Source organism: Microtus pennsylvanicus, chromosome 13 (genome assembly GCF_037038515.1).
Source record: "Microtus pennsylvanicus isolate mMicPen1 chromosome 13, mMicPen1.hap1, whole genome shotgun sequence".
Classification (NCBI taxonomy): Eukaryota; Metazoa; Chordata; class Mammalia; order Rodentia; family Cricetidae; genus Microtus; species Microtus pennsylvanicus.
Window position 1 is genome coordinate 76,048,897 of NC_134591.1, and position 20,186 is coordinate 76,069,082.

General features: G+C 49.0%; 1 protein-coding gene across 1 annotated transcript; it reads right to left on the reverse strand.

Annotated features, from left to right (window-relative positions):
- Positions 1–9,162: 9,162 nt before the first annotated feature.
- Ubiad1 (UbiA prenyltransferase domain containing 1) lies at positions 9,163–19,434 on the reverse strand. Its single transcript, XM_075945104.1, has 2 exons — positions 18,587–19,434; positions 9,163–11,827 (listed from the first exon to the last, which is right to left on the reverse strand). Exons 1-2 carry the CDS (start codon positions 19,113–19,115, stop codon positions 11,340–11,342), a joined length of 1,017 nt encoding a protein of 338 aa, XP_075801219.1. The 5' UTR covers positions 19,116–19,434; the 3' UTR covers positions 9,163–11,339.
- Positions 19,435–20,186: the final 752 nt, after the last annotated feature.

Sequence of the window (20,186 nt, forward strand, 5' to 3'; positions counted from 1 at the left end):
GATGCAGGCTCAGGACCTTCTTCTTGCAATGCTCTCCCAGGGCCTCATCACTCAAGGCCATTCCTCTGGACTCGGGACCGGTAGCCTAGGGTGATTAAATGCCCTGCTATCGCCTTCTGCTTGTTTCTCAACAAGGTATCAATCACTCCTTGGCCGGCTTTGACCTTGGCAGTGATGAGGGAACCTTTGGCACATCTGCCTAAGCACAACAGTTGTCTGGCTGTGCCATCAAAGGAGACGGCCAAAGCGTGGTCTTGGCAGCAGGCAGGGGTTTTCTCCAGCTGTGAAGATGGCTGCTCCAGCACACCAGCACCTCTCCGTGCTAACTCTTCCTAGGAACCCTGAGCTCCGCCCATTGCCATCTCTTCCCAGAAGCCCCTCCTGGTCCGCTCCAATCAGCAGATGATCTCGACGCCATCCACTGCAGCTCTTGCTGTCTGTTCTAAGCTGACGATGTCACTGCCTTTCCCTAACATGAGCATGCTTACCCAATGGGCATCTCCACATCCCTTATGCTCACGAAACTCTCTGAAGGTAACCTGAAGTCTTCTCCACTGCCCCCTGGTGGCTGGCTGCATTCTCACCAGGCAAAGCCACTGGGCCACTAGTGGCCAGGTGACTATGGAAAAAAGAGAAAACTGAGGGTAGATGGAGGGGCAGGAGCCCAAATTTAACTCGAGGATGGGCCTTCCTCTCCAACTGAGGTGAGCAATAATCAAAGACGGACAGGATCTGAACTGAAATTTGGCCTCCACCACCCAGAATAATAATGTAGACTTACCTCTATCACCACTGAGCTGGCCTCCGAGATGACAACTGGAGGCCCAGGGCAGAGTGCCCAAAGGGACCTCACTTTGAAGAATGGAACGCTGTAGACCAGTGTCAGGACAGGAGGGATTTCTCAGAGGTCCTGGTGCTCCTCTCCTTCCCCCTGTTCACCACTTCCACCTGGATTGCTGGGAGAAAAATTCCCAGAAATCCCAATGAAATCAGGAACAAGACAAGTTTGTCCGCTCTCTCCATATCTATTCAATATAGTTCTTGAGGTCCTAGCTAGAGCAATAAGACAACAAAAAGAAACCAAAGGGATACAAATTGGAAAAGAAGTCAGACTCTCACTATTTGCTGATGATATGATAGTTTACATAAGCAACCCTAAAAATTCTACCAAGAAACCTCATAAACACTTTCAGTAATGTAGCAGGATATAAGATTAACTCAAAAAAAATCAATAGCTCTCCTGTACACAGATGATAAAAGGGCTGGGAAAGAAATCAGAGAAACATCACCCTTCACAATAGCCACAAATAGCATAAAATATCTCGGAGTAACTCTAACCAAACAAGTGGAAGACTTGTATGACAAGAATGTTAAATCTTGGGCTGGAGAGATGGCTCAGCAGTTAAGAGCATTGCCTGCTCTTCCAGAGGTCCTGAGTTCAATTCCCAGCAACCACATGGTGGCTCACAACCATCTGTAATGAGGTCTGGTCAGCAGAATACTGTATACATAATAAATAAATATTTAAAAAAAAAGAATGTTAAATCTTTAAAGAAAGAAACTGAAGAAGACACCAGAAAGTGAAAAGATCTCCCATGCTCTTGGGTAGGCAGAATTAACATAGTAAAAACGGCAATCCTACCAAAAGCAACCTACAGATTCAACGCAATGCCCAGCAAAATTCTTCACAGACCTTGAAAGAATGGTACTCAACTTCATATGGAAAAGAAAAAAAACACCCCAGGATAGCGAAAACAATCCTGTACAATAAAAGAATTTTTGTTAGGGTTGGAGAGATGGCTCAGAGGTTAAGAGCACTGACTGTTCTTCCAGAGGTCCCGAGTTCAATTCCCAGCAACTACATTGTGGCTCACAGCCACCTGTAATGAGATCTGGTGCCCTCTTCTGGCCAGCAAGCACACAGACAGACAGAACACTGTATACATAATAAATAAATAAATAAATAAATAAATCTTTTTTAAAAAGAAAGAAAGAAAAAGAATTTCTGGAGGCATCACAATTCCTGACTTCAAACTCTACTACAGAGCTACAGTACTGGAAATGGCCTGGCTTTGGCATAAAAACAGACAGGAGGACCAATGAAACCGAATAGAAGACCTGGATATCAATCCACACATTTTGGAATACCTGACTTTTGACAAAGAAGCAAAAAATATCAAATGGAAAAAAGAAAGCATATTTAACAAATGGTGCTGGCATAACTGGATATTAACATGAAGAAGAATGAAAATAGACCCATATCTATCACCATGCACAAAACTCAAGTCCAAATGGATCAAAGACCTCAACCTAAAACCAACCACACTGAACCTCATGGAAGAGAAAGTGGGAAATACACTAGAACTCATTGACAAAGGAGACTACTTCCTAAATAGAACCCCAGTAGCACAGACACTGAGAGAAACAATTAATAAATGGGACCTCCTGAAACTGAAAAGCTTCTGTAAAGCAAAGGACATAGTCAACAAGATAAAACAACAGCCTACAGAATAGGAAACGATCTTCACCAACCCCACATCAGACAGAGGTCTAATCTCCAAAATATACAAAGAACTCAAGAAATTGGTCATCAAAAGAACAAATAATCCAATAAAAAAATGGAGTACAGCTGGGCGGTGGTGGCGCACGCCTTTAATCCCAGCACTTGGGAGGCAGAGGCAGAGGCAAGAGGATCTCTGTGAGTTCGAGGCCAGCCTGGTCAAGCCACAGAGAAACCCTGTCTCGAAAAACCAAAAAAAAAAAAGAAAAAGAAAAAAGAAAAAGAAAAGAAAAAAATGGAGTACAGACCTAAACAGAGAATTCTCAACACTTAAGGAAATGTTCAACATCCTTAGTCATCAAAGAAATGCAAATCAAAACAACTCTGAGATTCCATCTTACACCTGTAAGAATGGCCAAGATCAAAAACACTGATGACAACTTATGCTGGAGGGGATGTAGGGTAAAGGGAACACTTCTGCATTACTGGTGGGAGTGCAAGCTGGTACAGCCCCTTTGGATAACAGTGTGGCGATTTCTCAGAAAATTAGGAAACCACCTTCCTCAAGACCTAGAATACTGCTTTCAGGTATATATGCAAAGGATGTTCAACCGTGCCACAAGGACATGTGCTCAACTATGTTCATAGCAGCTTTGTTTGTCATAGCCAGAACCTGGAAACAACCTAAATCCCCCTCGACCAAAGAATGGATAAGGAAAATGTGGTACATTTACACAATGGAGTACTACACAGTAGAAAACAATAACGACATCTTGAAATTTGCAGGCAAATGGACAGAGCTAGAAAACATCATTTTGAGTGAGGTAACCCAGATACAGAAAGACAATTATCACATGTACTCACTCATAGGTGGTTTTTAAACATAAAGCAAAAAAAGCCAGTCTATAAACCACAATCCCAGAGAACTTGGACAACAATTTGGACACTAAGAGAGACTTGCATAGATCTAATCTACATGGGTAGTAGAAAAAGACAAGATCTCCTGAGTAAATTGGGAGCATGGGGACCTTGGAAGACGGTTGAAGGGGAGGGGAGAGTTAGGGAGGGGAGCAGAGAAAAATGTAGAGCTCAATAAAAATCAATAAAAAAAAAAGAAAAGAAAAGGAACCTTAATTGACCACTGTGGCCACGGGAAGGCCGTGAGGGACTCTGGCCCTCTGAGGACTCCACCACTGTGAGTCCTATTTCGCCTTCCTCATGGAGACCTCACGTGTAAGACGCTGTGAGGGACCCAGCGACAGGACAAGGGTCCATGGAAGGAAGTCCACATGGGCACAGACGCGGCTCTCTCACTAGCTGGGAGACCTGGGCAAACTTAATCATTTCCCTTTGCTCAGCTTTTTGTCTTATGAAAAAAGACCTCAATCCCCTATTCATGGAGCTGTTAGGAACGTTAAAACAACGTCGTTAAGCTTTAGGACGAGGCCTGGCACGCAGCAAGCGAGCAATAAATGGTAACTTTACCATCGTCCTTCTCATTTATCCTGCACTTTAATTATGCACAGGTTTCCAGAACACGAGCTCAACCTTAAGAGACCCCCGGAGTCCATAGTTCACGTCCACTTCCAGCCCTGAGTGGAATTCCCCTGTCCTCACTGCTCTGTGTCAGCCAGCTGTGTAATATGTCAGTGTGGTCTTCAAACCTGCCCCACAGGGCCTAGCCACTCCCACACCCTTTGGTCATTCCGTGACTCGCTATTGAGGCCCACCTCTGTCACTTGTGCCCAGCACTGTGCAGGTGCCAAGATAGACATGGTCTCACTTGCCCGGCCACCATCCATCTGCTGGGAGCCATTGACAATAAACACACTAACAAACAGATACAGAACACACGCTGGAATTCTCTTGTTAAATCTGGCTGTATCTTAGCAATGGGGCCAGGCATCCAGCAGGACATCAAGGAGCAGTGGGCCTGAGGTGTGTGCCAGAGGCCCAGTGGCCACCCAGCCTCAGTAATGGGTCTGGCTTAGGAGGGAGAGGCAGGTTAGTTGGGTATTAAATTCGGTAGGCAGGCTGGTTAAGGCTACACACACAGCTTGGCTAGGAATCTGAGCTTCATTGCTAGCTCCTGTGTGATCTTGACTCAGCAGCTTCTCTCTTCTTGTCTTGCTGGGCAGTGGTGGCGCACACCTTTATCCCAGCACTCAGAAGGCAGAGGCAGGCGGATCTCTGTGAGTTAGAGGCCAGTCTGATCTACAGAGCGAATTCCAGCAAAGTCTCCAAAGCTACACAGAGAAACACTTTCTCAAAACAAACAAACAAACAAACAAACAAAATCTGGCTGTATCTCTACCTATGGAGGTGATTCTAACTGTACTGTAAAATGCAGAAGCAAGGTTATGGCTGAAGCATTGATTATGAACTTTGAGGCATGCCCTTAATCACACCCACGGAGACCAGATCAATTTCCTCTATTCTCCACCCAGCTTGGCGGGGAGCATGTGACCTAGACACTCACTGGGTCCTCTAGAACATCTACATCTTGGGGGGCAGGGCGGGGCTGGTAGGAGAAAGTGTGCTACACGAATCTAATTGGTCTTAATAATAAAAACCTGGAGTCAGATATTAGGGGGTGAAAGCTGAAAGATCAGAGAAGCAGAACAGCCAGCCACTAGTTCTTTCCTCTTTGAACTCCTCAGATCCAATGAGGTCTCTATAAGTCCTCAGACTGAATGCACGATCCTATCTCTAGGACTCCTCAGACTGAATGGATGCCCTGAGCTCCTGTCTCCTCCCGCCTTATACTCCTCTGCCCAGGCATATCCCTTCCTGTCTCCACCTTCCTAGAGTTGGAATTGAAAACCTGTGACTCCCAAGGACTGGAATTAAAGGTGTGAGCTGGCACCCCTGCCTCTGTTTCTCTTTTAGACTGGACTCAATCTCACATAGCCCAGTGACCTCGAACTCACAAAGATCCTTCTGCCTCTGCCTCCCAAATGCTGGGATTAAAGGTGTGTGCCACCACTGTCTGGCATCTATGGCTAACAAATTGCTTAGCTCTGCAGTCTGATCTTCAGGCAAGCTTTATTTGTTAGATCACAAACAAAATATTACCACAAGAGTGTCTCCCGGGCCGGGCAGTGGTGGCGCATGCCTTTAATCCCAGCACTTGGGAGGCAGAGGCAGGTGGATCTCTGTGAGTTCGAGACCAGCCTGGTCTACAAGAGCTAGTTCCAGGACAGGCTCCAAAACCACAGAGAAACCCTGTCTCGAAAAACCAAAAAAAAAAAAAAAAGAGTGTCTCCCGGTTACAGCTGCCTACCTCTGCTGAGCTCAGGTGAGCTCCCGAAGAGCCAGGTTCAGCCCCTCACCAGGACCTCAGGCAGAACCTGACCAGGCTTCACCACCCTTTGGTGCCGTGGTTTGGTCATTCACCACGGGAGGGAAGCACAAACGTCAGCAGGCTGAGAGCAAGAGCGGACTCTTGCCAGAGGCATTGCTTTTACATCAGCCTGCATGGTCCGCAGCCAGTAATGAACGAGGCCGGCAGTCCATTAGCAGTGGGCACACGGGAGAGAGAGCAGCTGTCAGCCGCCTCACCTCCAAGGCCGTTGAGAGTGAAGCCAGCAGCACGGACATGGGTTTGGATGTGAGTCTGTATGCAGTTTTTCAAAGACAAGCAAAACAGGACGGGAGTATCAGTCAACACAGCCGGGAGGGCACTGAGAAGCTGAAATGTCAAATGGCCCTTGTACCCTGGGTTCCCTCTGTTCCCAACTGCCAGGTCTGAGCAGGTCTGGGAGGCAACTCTCCAGCAGAATAACCATAGCACAGGTCAGAGGACCCCGGTTGTCTCATCTGAGCTCTCTCTGATGTGACTCTGAGCTCGGTCTTCTAGACAAGCCATGGCTTTTTCCCTTGAATGCCTGTAGTTATGGGAAACTCAGCACCCGCTGGGATGCTCTGAGCACCCGCCCCGCTCAGTGTTTCCACTCATGGCTAGAGAAGTTCCTTTCTTTTCTTTTTTTTTAAAGATTTATTTATTTATTATGTATACAACATTCTGCCTCCATGTATGCCCGCACGCCAGAAGAGGACACCAGATCTCATTACAGATGGTTGTGAGCCACCATGTGGTTGCTGGGAATTGAACTCAGGACCTCTGGAAGAGCAGCCAGTGCTCTTAACCTCTGAAACATCTCTCCAGCCCCCGAGAAGTTCTTTTCAACACCAGAGCTGAAACGTGGGGCTGGGTAAGTCCCATCTGCATGTCCCGGTTGTCCTCTTTGAACACAACGTACCCAGCCCAATCACTCTTCCCCCAAGACAGCGTCCTTTTGGGTCTCCAGGCTAACGTGGTTTTACGTGTCCTCACCCTTCTTCCAAATGCTTCTTGGACAAGATCCAGTTTGTTAATAACACCTTCAAAATATGGTTCCCACGCAGGGAAAAAGGAAAATCTCTGCTGCAGCTGTTACCCATCTCTCTCTCTCTCTCTCTCTCTCTCTCTCTCTCTCTCTCTCTCTCTCTCTCTCACACACACACACACACACACACACACACACCTAAAAATGAAGTTGGCTCCCAACCCTATCTTCACTCTGCTTTTCCACATCCTGTCAACGGCTTCTCTGAAGTCCGCGTGCATCGCTCTATGATACGTCCTTGATCTGGCTCCACGTTGACTCTTTCCATGACGAACAAGGCTTGCAGGTTCAGGCCCAATGCAGGGATGAGCAGGCACTGCCTCCTTGTTCTCCCATTCATCTCGTGGATCACAGTAACCTTCGCCAAGGTCATCACTGTCTCAGTCTGAGGTTAGGGCCAGATCCCGGGTGTGGGTCTGGTTATTAAGGCAGAAGTGGCAGAAAGTAAAACAGCAAACATTGGATTTGTAAATCAGTCCCTCCAGCCCCAGAGCAGGCCAACCCCAAGCTTCCAAGGTCTTCTAGGCAGGACACTGTGCAAAGGTTCAGCAACGGCATGGAAGGAGGGCAGCTCTGAGCAGCAGAGGTGCACAGAGACCACAGAAAGGATAGTTCGCCAAGCCAGGGCAGAAATGGGTATGGGGTGGCAGGGTGTGCCCCACAGGCCCATGGTACCTGTCAGCAGGAAGCGGTTTCCAGAACCTTTCGAGAGAAGCAGAGTGAATTCCAGGCCTGAAGCCCAGCACCAGGCAGCAGAAATGACCTTACGGCTGGTGAATGGGAGGACCAAAGGCCGACCTAAAATCCCTGACTTCTGGTCCCCAGGAGACTGGGGAGATCCCAGTGACCAACCCGACGGGAATGGGAAAAGCCTGAGGTGACTGGAGTGCGATTCCCTGCTAGTCACTGGGTAAGCAGGATAAATCTGACTCAGACGGTAGAGGCGTGTGACCATCAGCCTAGCGTCATTCATAAAACACCCACAGGCACGTGGCTCTCCTGTCACAGGTCAGCTCCTTCCCAATCACAGGTCGCGTCTGGGAGACCCGACAGCTCTCTCTGCATTTATTAACGCTCACTGTTCTCTTGACCCATCTAATTCCTGAGCCCCCTAATTATCAGCCCCTCCAGAAGCCCTTCCTCCTGGGCTCCTGAGAGCTTCCATTCCGGCTGCCTTACTCCGGTTGCTAATAGCAGGTGTTGAATCTAGCTGGGCAAAGGGCAGAAGGCAGGGCTCACTCGAACGTGCCGTTGAAGGCTGCCTTCCCTGCTGCTGCTGACACACTGATCCGTCAGCTGTCTCCCACGGTGCGTTCAGCCTCAGGAATTTATCTAGCTACAGTGATATCCATCCCACATATCTCTGCCTCGTTCATAAGGATATATTGCCAAACGCCTAGCCAAAACGTAAACTCACTCCATCTACTACCTGCTCCTAATCCATCAGCGTGGTGACCTAGCAGCAGAAAAATGTAAGTAGGGAAGGCTAGAGGGAAATGAGGTTAATGCGGTCTGGCTAGCCAGCTCTGAATGGTCCCTACCACCTTTCCTAAGGCAGGGTTACTACTGCTGGGATAACACCAGCAACTTGTGGGGGAGGAAAGGATTCACTTGGCTTACACTTCCACATCACTGTTCATCACTAGAAGACAAGAGAGGACCTAAATAGGGCAGGGAGCTGGAGGCTGGAGCTGATGCAGAGGTCATGCCATGGAGGGGTGCTGCTTATTGGTTTGCTCCCCATGGCTTGCTCAGCCTGCTTTTTTTTATAAAACCCAGGACTACCACCCGGTGATGACATCACCCATTACAGGCTGGGCCCTCCCACATCAATCACTAAGAAAATGCCCTTCGTGCTTGCCCACAGCCCAGGCCTACAGAGGCACTCTCTCAATTAAGGTTCTTTCCAGTGATTCTAGCTTGTGTCCAACTGACACGAGACCAGCCAACATAGCCCATCAACGCTGTGCAAACAGTACCCAGATTCATCGCTGGTAATGAGTGCCCCTACCACACTGCACTGTCCCAAAGGCCTGCAACGAGATTTATTTTGGAAACAGGGTCTCACTGTGTGTCCCTGGCTGGCCTCAAACTCCCAGAGATCCCCCAGCCTGTCTCCCAAGTGCGGGAATTAAATGCGTGTGCCACTGTGCCTGGCACTCTGAGATCTCTGCACATTCCCACAGTAAGAGAAGCAGAAGGGAAGCAAAGAAACAAGAAGCCACTGATGGACGTTTTCTCATAGTTTTATTTTTTTATTTTTTTTTGGTTTTTCGAGACAGGGTTTCTCTGTGGCTTTGGAGCCTGTCCTGGAACTAGCTCTGTAGACCAGGCTGGTCTCGAACTCACAGAGATCCGCCTGCCTCTGCCTCCCGAGTGCTGGGATTAAAGGCGTGCGCCACCACCGCCCGGCTCTCATATTTTAATTAACAAATCTACAGGAAACCTTCATTAAATCAGGAGACATGATATAAATTATGGTGGCCTGTATATAAAACGTGGCACTAAATATGGCCTCTGGGATCATATATAAAAATAGACATTAAAATGTGTCCAGAGCATGGTGCAGCAGCGAACACAGTTCTGATGGGGGCAGCCGTGTCAGGCCTGGACCGTGAAAGCCACTGGTTGTGGGAGTGATTTTTTTTTAATCTGTTGCTTTCATTGGTTAATTAATAAAAAAATTGCCTATGGCCCATAGGCCAACCCTTAGGTGGGTGGAGTAAACAAAACAGAATGCTGGGAGAAAGAAGCTGAATCATAGAGTCACCATGATTCTCCTGCTCCAGACAAACATAGGTTAAGATCTTTCCTGGTAAGCCACCTCGTGGGCTACACAGATTATTAAAAATGGGTTAGATCAATATGTAAAAGCTAGCCAATAAAAGGCTAAAACTAATGGGCCAGACAGTGTTCAAAAAAATACAGTTTCCGTATAATTATTTCGGGTAAAGCTAGCCATAAAGGCAACCAGGTGGCGAGACGCAGCCCTGCTGCTCCTTATTACAACTGGTCCTGCGGGTGACTGGTCAGCTCCCAGCAGGGGTCCTAGGTGCTTCTCCAAAGGCAAGGCCCTCAAAGGCACCAAATGCCACAAACCTGGCATGCTGGGAAGAACAGGAAAGGAGCGCCCCTGTCTAAGATTTCTGGATATCTTCCAAGCTCAGGGACACTGATTCTCTTTTAGACAAACCATCCTGACTACAAAGGAACTCGGGGCAACTTTTAAACATATTTTTTCCTAAGGAAGTGACCCAGTGCTAACTCAAGGTCATTTTCTGCAGGCTAAGCCTGCAGTGCCCTCCAGGACAACTGATCACAATGAGGACGTGATCATCTCAGTGCGAGAGGGCGACCTCAGTGCAGACATTACGCTCCAAGTGTCCAAGAGGAGGGGGTGAAACACCACTGGTCCCTCGGATGAGACCTCACTGAAACCACCCCGTCTGAGCATGGCGACAGGTCAGGGAGAGGAGGGGCCCATATTTCATAGTTCTTTCACTGGCCAGGCTTCCCACTCTGGTGAGTGGGGCCAGGACTGCTATCCATTGGCTTGTATGTTCAACAGGCTCCTGAGGCTCTGTGGATGGGGACAAGTGTCCCTGACTCATGTGTTACTGTTGCCCACAGTCTGGGGACTGGGAAACAGATGGAAAGACAGACAGAGATGCAGGGGAGAAAGAGAGGTACCAGGGGAGACAACCGGGAGGAGACCGGCCTGTGGGCTTTAAATGTGCATCCCACTACCACTTCGGGTCCCAGTGATTGGCATCCTAGTGGATTCTACAGAGGGAAGCAGTCCCCACCCCCATCCTGACGAGTTTTACTGAAAGCAGAGGGCTTTCCTCAGCCGCCCCAGGCTTGACTGTCTTGCTGCAGGGTGAGCTGGCATTTTCCTCACCAGTGGCGTTGAGTGAAAGGAGAGATGAAGGACAGAAATGTCGAAAGCACCCACCACCTAGGCAAAAAGCCGGGAGCCACATGGTTGTTAATGAGGGGCTTTCTCTCTAGCAAGCAGCACATTCAGGTGACAGGTGTTCCATGTTAATGGGACCTGGCACCAATTATTGCCATTTCCTGTGTGCCAAGGTAACAGGGCAGTATTGTGCTTTGTCACTGCGGCTCTTCTGGGACACAGATCCTTCATGAATTGTTAGGGCATTCTGTTCAGAACAAGCAAGATGGGCCTCCCATCCTAAAGTGGCCTGACAACGCCCTCTAGTGGGGATTATAAACAACAGCAGGACAGTATGTTCAATTCATTCAGGGCTCCCCATAACATGGCAAACAAACCACAACAGATTATCCTGATGAAGATAATCCTAACACACAAGGGTGGGAGCTGGCAGCCCACGCTGGGCACCCACCCTGGCCAGCTGCACCCCTTCTCAGTCTCTGGCTTCTGCACATCCTAAGGAGGGGCTGTGCTGTGGAGGGAGCTAACAGTCGCCTCAGAGTCTGGGCAGACTGCCTGCCGGTGCCAGGATGATGCCAAAGACGTAGAAAAGCCCCAGAAGGAGGTTGAGCTTGGCTGTCCTCTGGGGTAGCTTGTTGAAAGCCTGGCTGCGGAACTGCCTCTCAAGGGAGAAGGCCACGGGGATGGTGAGCAGGGGCAGCGCCAGGCTGATGCTGCAGTGCGTGGCCAGGATGCTGAAGATCAGGTAGGGCAGAAAGAGCAGCGTGGTGTAGAGCACGTAGGAGAGGGTGGGCCCGATGAGGATGGCCAGAGTGACAATGCCGGCCTCCTGGTCAGACTCCATGTCCCTGGTGTTGTTGGAATGGAGAATGGCCTCCGTGCTGAGGGCCAGAGGGATGGCATAGACTAGAGGGAAGATGGCCAAGGACCCCACCTGGACAGCGTAGGCGAACATCACAGCCAGGGGGCCGAAAGTGATGAGGATGATGAGGTCTCCCAGTGCCACATACTTGAATCCAATTCCTGCAGCCAGAAAAGCCAGAGATGCAGTGTGAACCAAAGGCTGTCCAAGAAATGGCTGTGTCTGGTGAGAGGCTGTGATGGTATGCAATCACTGGAGTACCCCAATAAATGACCCAGTACAGACTCAGGTCTCTGAGCTCAACTGCCAGGTACTTGCCAAGTTTACCCTTTAGATTTTATCCCTCAAACCAGTTTCTGCTACAAAGTGCCCTGAACTCCCAGTACGCAGAGATGATACAAGTCCAAGAACATGCAAAAGGCTTGATGATCCACTATTAGACCATAAAGTTCTTCTGCCTTCTCCAGCCCTGGAAGGCAGAATGTCCATCCTGCCTCCTTCCCCTCTCTCTAGTCTTTCTTAAAAGACCCCACTGAACGCCATGGCATTTCACAAGCTACACACTTCCATATAAGGACGCCCTCCCTGTGGCTTATCGTGCACTGCCCCCCCTGTGGTTTCCTTCAAAACCAAGCCATTCCTAGGGACCATTCTGCTCCTAGGCCTGCCTGTAACTCCTTTCCAGCCTCCATCTCCAGCACCACACGACACCCTAAGTCCAAATCAGGGTCACCTTACTCTGGAATACTACAATTCTTCCTAGGTGGCCTTTGATCTCGTAAGAACCTCCCATCCCGTTCCAGTGTTCCTTTAGAACTCTGGGATTGCCCTTCCCACACACCCTCAAACCCTCAATAACCCTGTGTCTTTGGAATCAAAGTCCCAGCATCTGGCTTGCCAGACTTGGCTCCCATTGGGAGTATTTGGCACAGAGCTACAATAACAAACACTTCCTTCAACCTGGAACCGAGGTCAGGAGGTCAAGAATATTTCCCACTCAGTCTGAAACAGTAAAGTCACATGCAATGGTGGGAGGTGGGCATTAGCATCCAAACTTTGGTTACTACAGTAACAGGGAAGCCTTTGGATCTGGTGATGCTATAAGGCAGGCCTCAGAGTATCTGATTATATTTTACCCAGTCTAAAATAAGAGATGACATGCGGGGCAGTGGTGGCGCACGCCTTCACTCCTAGCACTCAGGAGGCAGAGGCAGGCAGATTTCTGTGAGTTCAAGGCTAGCCTGGTCTACAGCATGAGTTCCAAGATAGACTCCAAAGCTAAACAGAGAAATTCTGTCTCAAAAAACTAAAATGGGGGGTGGGAGATAACAGATGACAATGGTCTTCAGGGGATCTAAAACCATAGGAACTAAGGACCAAGATCTGGCCAACTTCACCTTCACAGAAGAAATGGGTCTGCTGGCTCCAAGTGAGCACCCCTGGTTTTTAAAGTGCAGCACTCCCACAAGGCATCACAGGCATGAGCCCTCAGTTTCCCAGCACCAGAAAGCTGATTCCACACAGCCACACTGTGTGTCGATAACTTGGTTATCTGAGGACATGTGCCCAGGAGGAAGTGCCCGTGAGAGGAACAGCAGCCCATGTTCCCCACATACTGCACGTATTCAGGAAGCCTCCCTCAGGCTAGGCTGGCGTGATGCTCCCCTACTTTCTCTTACATTCGCTGACCCACACACCACAAGAGGACGCCGGATGGGGAAGATGTAACCTCTGGCTGGATGATCCAAAGACCCCTTCTTCCTCAGATCAGCAAGCAAAAAGTGACTCAGCTTCCTATGGAGCCTCAGCCATGAGCATGCTTCCCGGCCACTCCTTCCTGAAGCCCCTCACTTCCACTACATGGCTGTTTGCCTACCTCCACTGCAAAAGGCATGGCTTTCTTCTTTCTCTTTTCCATCTCCCTCTTCCCAGCAGCTAGAGATGTGCAGCTCGCTTTGACTCTAACAGAACTATACTCAAGCTTCAAAACAAAGCAAAACAAACAAAATGGGTGGTGGTGGCGCACTCCTTTAATCCCAGCACTCAGGAGGCAGAGGTAGGAAGATCTCTGTGAGTTCAAGGCCAGCCTGGTCTAGAAGAGCTAATTCCAGGACAGGCTTCAAAGCTACAGAGAAACCTTGTCTTGAAAAACCAAACAAACAAAAACAAAACAAAACAAAACAAAATCACAACAGAAACCTGGGTCCCCCCTACGCAGGTCTTCCCCTAAAGCCACTCAAGGAGAAGAAAGGTTTTAGTCTTGAGTTTATCTGATGGAAGAAAATGACAGAGCTTCTGGAGAGAGAACTAAGTGTAAGACATGGCCCGATCTCTCCTGACCCCTCCAGACACCATGTTCTGAAGGAAACAGCACAGTGAAATACTGGGACCATTCTCTGCCTAGCAGCCAGAATTAATCTGTTAAACCAGGCTGGCCTCGAACTCACAGAGATCAAAAGCTGGTCAGGTGGCAGTGCATGCCTGCAATACTAGCGCTTGCAAGACAGAGTCAGGAGGAGCATGAGTTTCTAGCCAGCCCTGCTACACACAAAGAAGCTAACTCAGGGAGGAAGCTGGCAAAGGCGCGGAGCCACTGAAGTCTCATGCCGCTGTGGGCTGTGGGAATATGAGCAGTACAAGTGCTTCTCCTTGGGTTAGCAGCTCTTTGTAGAATTAAACGGCACCCAGTGGAGGCCACGGCAGTTTCATTTCCAGGCATTTACTCAAGAGAAATGAAAACAAATGCTCATAAAAAGACTTGAACATGAATGCTCAGTCACAATAGAAAAAAGAGACACAACCCCAAGGTCCCTGAACAGGGGAGCAGAACACAGTGTGGCTGTCTCTCAACAGATGCTGCCGACATGAGTGACAACATGGTGAGCTTCAAAACCATCACACTGGGCAAAGGAGGCCAGACATGGCAGCCCACACTTTTCATCTCAGCGCTCGGGATGCACAGGCAGGAGGATCTATGGGAGTTGGAGGCCAGCCTGGTTTACATAGCGTATTCCAAGCTAGCCAGTACCATAAAGAGAGACAAAAGCAAAACAAAACCAAAAAAATCCCCCAAACAAAAACAGAGTTCATATTGCAATAAACAAAGTCACACGCGATCCATGTGGAATGGGTCCCTCTACACGGCACTCTAGACCACACAAAACTAACCTGAGTGAAAGGAACTAGGAGAGTAGTTACCTGCGCATAGATGAGGAAGGATGGGGCTGGGAGAAGAGCCCAAGGAAGCAATAGGGGTGATGGAGAGGCAGGGACTACACAGCTGCTCATGTTCGTCAAGGTTCACCAAACAAACACACTTCACTGCATGTCAATTCTCTACCAATAGAGGCCAATGTTAAAAGGGAATCTACAGATGGGCAGTGGTGGTTCACACCTGTAATCCCAGCATTCTGAGACGGCAGATCTCTGAGTTCAGGGCCAGTCTGAACTACAGAGTTCCAGGAGAAACTTTGTCTTGGACAGGCGGGGAGAGATTATAAAAAGAAAATCTACGGGGCTGGAGAGATGTCTCAGTGGTTAGGAGTACTGGGAAGAGACCTTTGTACTTCTGGCCCATCAGCCCTGACTCAGCACTGCAACCAGATTCTAATTCTAACCCAGGGCCAATTCTGTCTCCTCCATGTCCTGGTTAAAATGTCTCTAAAATGAAGAGAATGCCACGGTTTCGAGAATTCCCAAGAGCTGTGTGCTGAAGAGTTAGTCGCTGGGCTGGTGGAATATTTTATCTTTAACATCTGTCTTTATTAAAAATGTGTATGTACCTGTGTGAGTGGACAGCACACACATGCAGGGGCCTGTGGAGACCAGCAGAGGACGCTCGGTCCTGTGGAGCTGGAGTTACATAGGCAGTTGGCAGTGCCCATGTGGTGCTGGGAGTCAAACCTGGGTCTCCTACAAGACCTGGAAGCACTCTGAATGCTAAGTTGTCCCAGTGGTAGAATTTCTAAGAGGAGTGGAGCCTTCGTAGGAGGCTTTCCAATCATGTGGGGGTGTGTACTTGGAGGGGACACTGGGGCCTGGGTCTAGCCCACTCTTCTCTATTCACTACCAGACCCAAGCCAAATGGACTTCCTCAGTATGGATTCCCGCCACATGTACTATCTTGTCAAAGACCAAAACACCATAGGCCAAGCCGGGCGATGGTGGCACACGCCTTTAATCCCAGCACTCAGGAGGCAGAGGCAGGCAGATCTCTGTGAGTTTGAGACCAGCCTGGTCTACAGAGCTAGTTCCAGGACAGGCTCCAAAGCCACAGAGAAACCCTGTCTCGAAAAACCAAAAAAAAAACAACAACAAAAAAAAAAACAAAATACACCATAGGCCAGCCAACCATAAACTGGAGCCTAAAACTAAGTAAGTCTTTCCTCATTTTAAGTCGAATAACTCAGGCATTCTGTTATAGTAGCAGAGGGCTCCTCCCTTCACCACCACCTTACACTTTCTATCAGGGTCCTACAGGTTTCCCTCATCAAATCCTCACTATGTGGCTCAGGCGTGTGTGTGTGTGTGTGTGTGTGTGTGTGTGTGTGTGTGTGTGTGTGTGTGTGTGTGTGTAGAGAGAGAGAGAGAGATTTGCCTGAAACTCACTATGTAGACCAGACTGGCTTTGAACTCAGAGACCTGCCTGCCTTTGCCTCAGACTTTTTTAATTGCCCTACATTTACAACAGGCTACAGGGCAACTACAGTCTCTTGATTTCCTTCCACTCCTTCCGTCTCCTTTATGTGGTCCTCATCTTCCCCTTCTCTTAGGCTGGAGGGCTACAGGGCCCAGAACTTCTCCTCTGTGCTTTCCCACCAACTCTACAACTTTATCTATGGGCCAGTGGCCCCCTGACCTGTCTCTCTAGCCCAGGCCTCTCCATTAACCAACTATCCACCTCACATCTCCACTTGGAGCTCTAGCATAAGATGTCCAAAGTCAATCCCAACTTCTTCCCTTCAAAAACCAATTCTAGCCTTGCCTTTCTCCCATCTGGCATGACAATATCAACTTCTGGTGGCGCAGGCCAAACCTTCTGAGTCAAACTTAACTCTGTGGCATTTCTACCTAAGAACCAATCCACTGGCAAACAATGTCTACCTCCAACGTCTGCTCAGAACCTGCCTCACCTCTCTGTGGCCACCACCCTGATGCAAGTCACCAAACATCTTGCCTGAACTGCTCAAGGGCCTCTGACCTGGTCTTTGTTCTTCTACCCTTGCCCACCCTACTTATCCATCCACAATAGCATAGCCAGAGAGACTCTTTTGAGCCATGACATCACACTCCTATCCAAAGTCCTGCAATGTCCCCTGTACTTTAAAGTGCAAGAGGCCAAAGGGGGGAAAATGCCTATGCAGTCTGCATGCCTCCCACCTCTCCCCAGATACACCCCTCTTCGCCTAGCTTCCTGGACTGCGTCCCTCACGCACACAGTGGGTTTCCTCTTCCTCAAAGTCATCAGGGACTTTGGCACTTGCTGCCCCGCATACCTAGAGTCCTACTCCAGACATCGACACGCCAACCCCATCATCTCTCACTGCCTTCAATCTAGTTCAGGTGTTATCTCCTTAGTGAGGCCCATGTCAACCGAACTACTTAAAATTGTCTTCATTGTCCTCTTCTGTGTCCTGCCACCATAGCACTTAGCACCTCTTATACCCAGTTATCCACTGCATCACACGACAGTTAGTGATGGACCAGATACACAAAGGTTCCTAGAGATTAAAAGGGAAGATGACAAAAAAAATTAAACGCCTTTGTTAATAGTCTATGTAGTTATTAAATTAAATGCCTATGTTAATGGTCTACATAGTTATTACCACGCTTTCTGATTACGAGCTAAACTTCTTTTTTTTTTCTTTTTGGTTTTTCGAGACAGGGTTTCTCTGTGTAGCTTTGGAGCCTGTCCTGGAACTAGCTCTTGTAGAACAAGCTGGCCTCAAACTCACAGAGATCTGCCTGCCTCCGCCTGCCGAGTGCTGGGATTAAAGGCGTGAGCCACTACTGCCTGGCTTCTGAGCTAAACGTTTTCTAAGTTGAGTGTGTGCACATGTGTGAGAGAGGTCTGAAGACAGCTTTTGGAAGTTGGGTCCTCTCCTTCTACCTCGTGGGTCCTGGAGATCATACTCAAGCATCAGGCTTGGTGGTAGGAGCCGTTATCTACTGAGCCATTTTGCCAGCCCACAGTATGTCGTTATATGTGTGTGTTTCTTTGTGTGCATGTGCACTGAGGCCCCAAGAGGGTGTTGGATCCCCTGGAGCTGAAATCAAGTGTGTCTGTGAGGGGCTCAACATGGGTGCTGGGAACTGAACATGGGTCCTCTGCAAGAACAATAAGATTTCTCTCTCTCTCTCTCTCTCTCTCCCTCTCTCTTCTTTTTCCTTTTTTTTTTTTTTAATGCAATGGAGTTTCCTGCTTTTGGGGAAATTGCAGGGGTCAGCTCAGCACATCTGGATGCAATGGTTAAGACTCACTCTAGGAGGGCTATTTTGTGATCATGTATTTCCCCTACCAGGTTTATTTATGTATTTTACATACATGAGTGCTCTGTATGAATATATGCCTTCATGCCAAAAGAGGACAGACCGATCCCATTGTAGATGGTTGTGAGACACCATGTGAATCTTTGGAAGAGCAGCCAGTGCTCTTAACCACAGAGCCATCTCTCCAGCCCCAAAGTAAGACATCTTACAGGTTAAGCCATGTCTCCAGCTGGTAATGTTCATAATCCACTGCCGAACCAAGGTCTTCACAACTTAAAGTTTCCAAAGTAGCCATGGCACACAAACTTTGGATTTCCAGTCAAGTCGTCTAAGTTAGTCAGGCGTCTTTGACACTTCTACAGTTCCTGTGTAAAGGAAGTTTCCAGTTCAGGCAACTGAGACCTTAGAGCAGGAAACAGGTCAATTCTTACCTCCCGTGTAGAGAAAAGAGCTCGACAGGCCTCCAAAGTAGATGAGAGCCAAGTGCTCCAGTTTCAGAGTGGACAGGTAGTAGAGGCAAGCGGCACAGACACAACCCAGGGTGTAGAGGAAGACTCCAAACCGAACGACATCCTGGGGCTCCAAGATTCGATCCACCAGAGTCCTGTCGTCACTCTTTTTGTGGTCAATGCCCTTGGAAAAGTCATAGTAAGTGTTGACCAAATTGCCGGCCCCGTGCACAGCCAGGACAGCCACTGCGCAGCCCACCAAGAGCCTGGGATCCAGGATACCCTGGGATCTATAGGCCAAGGCACTGCCCAGGGCCACAGGGGTGAGTGAGGCACTGAAGCTCCAGGGCCTCAGGGCCAACACATAAGAGGCGCATTTCTGTCTCCAGGAACGCGGTGGAAGGCTGTCCTGCTCGGGCCAGTCGTCCCCCAGGGGGTCCCTGTCCCCGACCTTGGTCGTCTCTCCTGCCTGGATATTAATCTTCTCCCCCGGGGCCTGCAACGCAGCCATGGAAGTGACACGTGGCTAAAGTCAATTCTAAAAGGGAGCCACTGACGGGGACCGCCCCAGGACGAAGATAGGCTGGGCAGCCTGACCTGACCTTTCTTTAGTTCCGCCCCGGGACAGGGTTTGGGAGGCGGTATAAACATGGGACAGCAGAGAGCAGGCCATGCACCCCAACGGGGCCGGCGGCACTGCCCCAACCACCTGTCACCTGAGCGAGGCCTGTGTGGTTCCCTGTCCCGCACCACAACTTAACAACCAGCCACAGCCCTCGGCCTCCAGCGGGCCACCGGCGCCGCCATCTTGTGCATCGGCCTCAAGAGGCCGGCCGGGAAACCCAGGCCCGGGAGAGAAGGGCCGGAAGAAGGCCGGCGGGGGGCGTGGTCAAAGCCCAGAGCCGGGGTTCAACAAATAAACTAAAAGCAAGAGTCACCGGAAAATGATCCGGTTAGCACCCCAAGGATTTCAGGGCCTGTCGCTTTGCGATGTATTGGGCCGGTTCGCTTACTGAAATAAGACTCATTGTGATGGGGATGGTTACCCCAATAAATCCTACGTTGAAAATGCTCTGTGCAAGCTGGGCCTGGTGGTGCACCTCTGTGATCCTAGCACTTGGAAGATGATGGCAGGAAACAAGTTCAAGGACATCCCTTATTATATAATGAGTTCAAGGCCAACCCAAGCTGCATGAGACCCTATATTAAAGAAGAAAAAGGAGAAAGGAAAGAGGGAAGAGGGAAGGGAAGGGGAAAGGAGAAAAACGGAACACCAAACGAAAAGGAAGGAGAGAAAGAAAAGAAGAAAAAGTAAGTGTTTATAAACAGAGAGCCAGGAAAAGAAAATACGGTGAAATGTTATGGATTATATATGTATAGCTATAAGAAAAAAGAATGAGGAAGTTTGCTGTGTACTAAGATGCAAAGACCTACACAATAGACTGGGTTTTTATTTCTTTCTTCATTTGGAAAAAGGACTGGAGAGAAAAGGAGTGGCTTCCCTTCCTGAGGACCTGGGTTCAATTCCCAGCACCCAGAAGGCAACTATAACCACCTCTAAATCCAGTCATTTCCAGGCATC

What these genes read in the sequence shown, in the direction of transcription:
- Ubiad1 (XM_075945104.1), bottom strand. Translation starts at nt 19,115, where the DNA reads ATGGCTGCGTTGCAGGCCCCGGGGGAGAAGATTAATATCCAGGCAGGA. An exon ending in CTCTTTTCTCTACACGGGAG is followed by an intron (nt 11,828 to 18,586) that starts GTAAGAATTGAC and finishes TTCTGGCTGCAG; the next exon opens with GAATTGGATTCAAGTATGTG.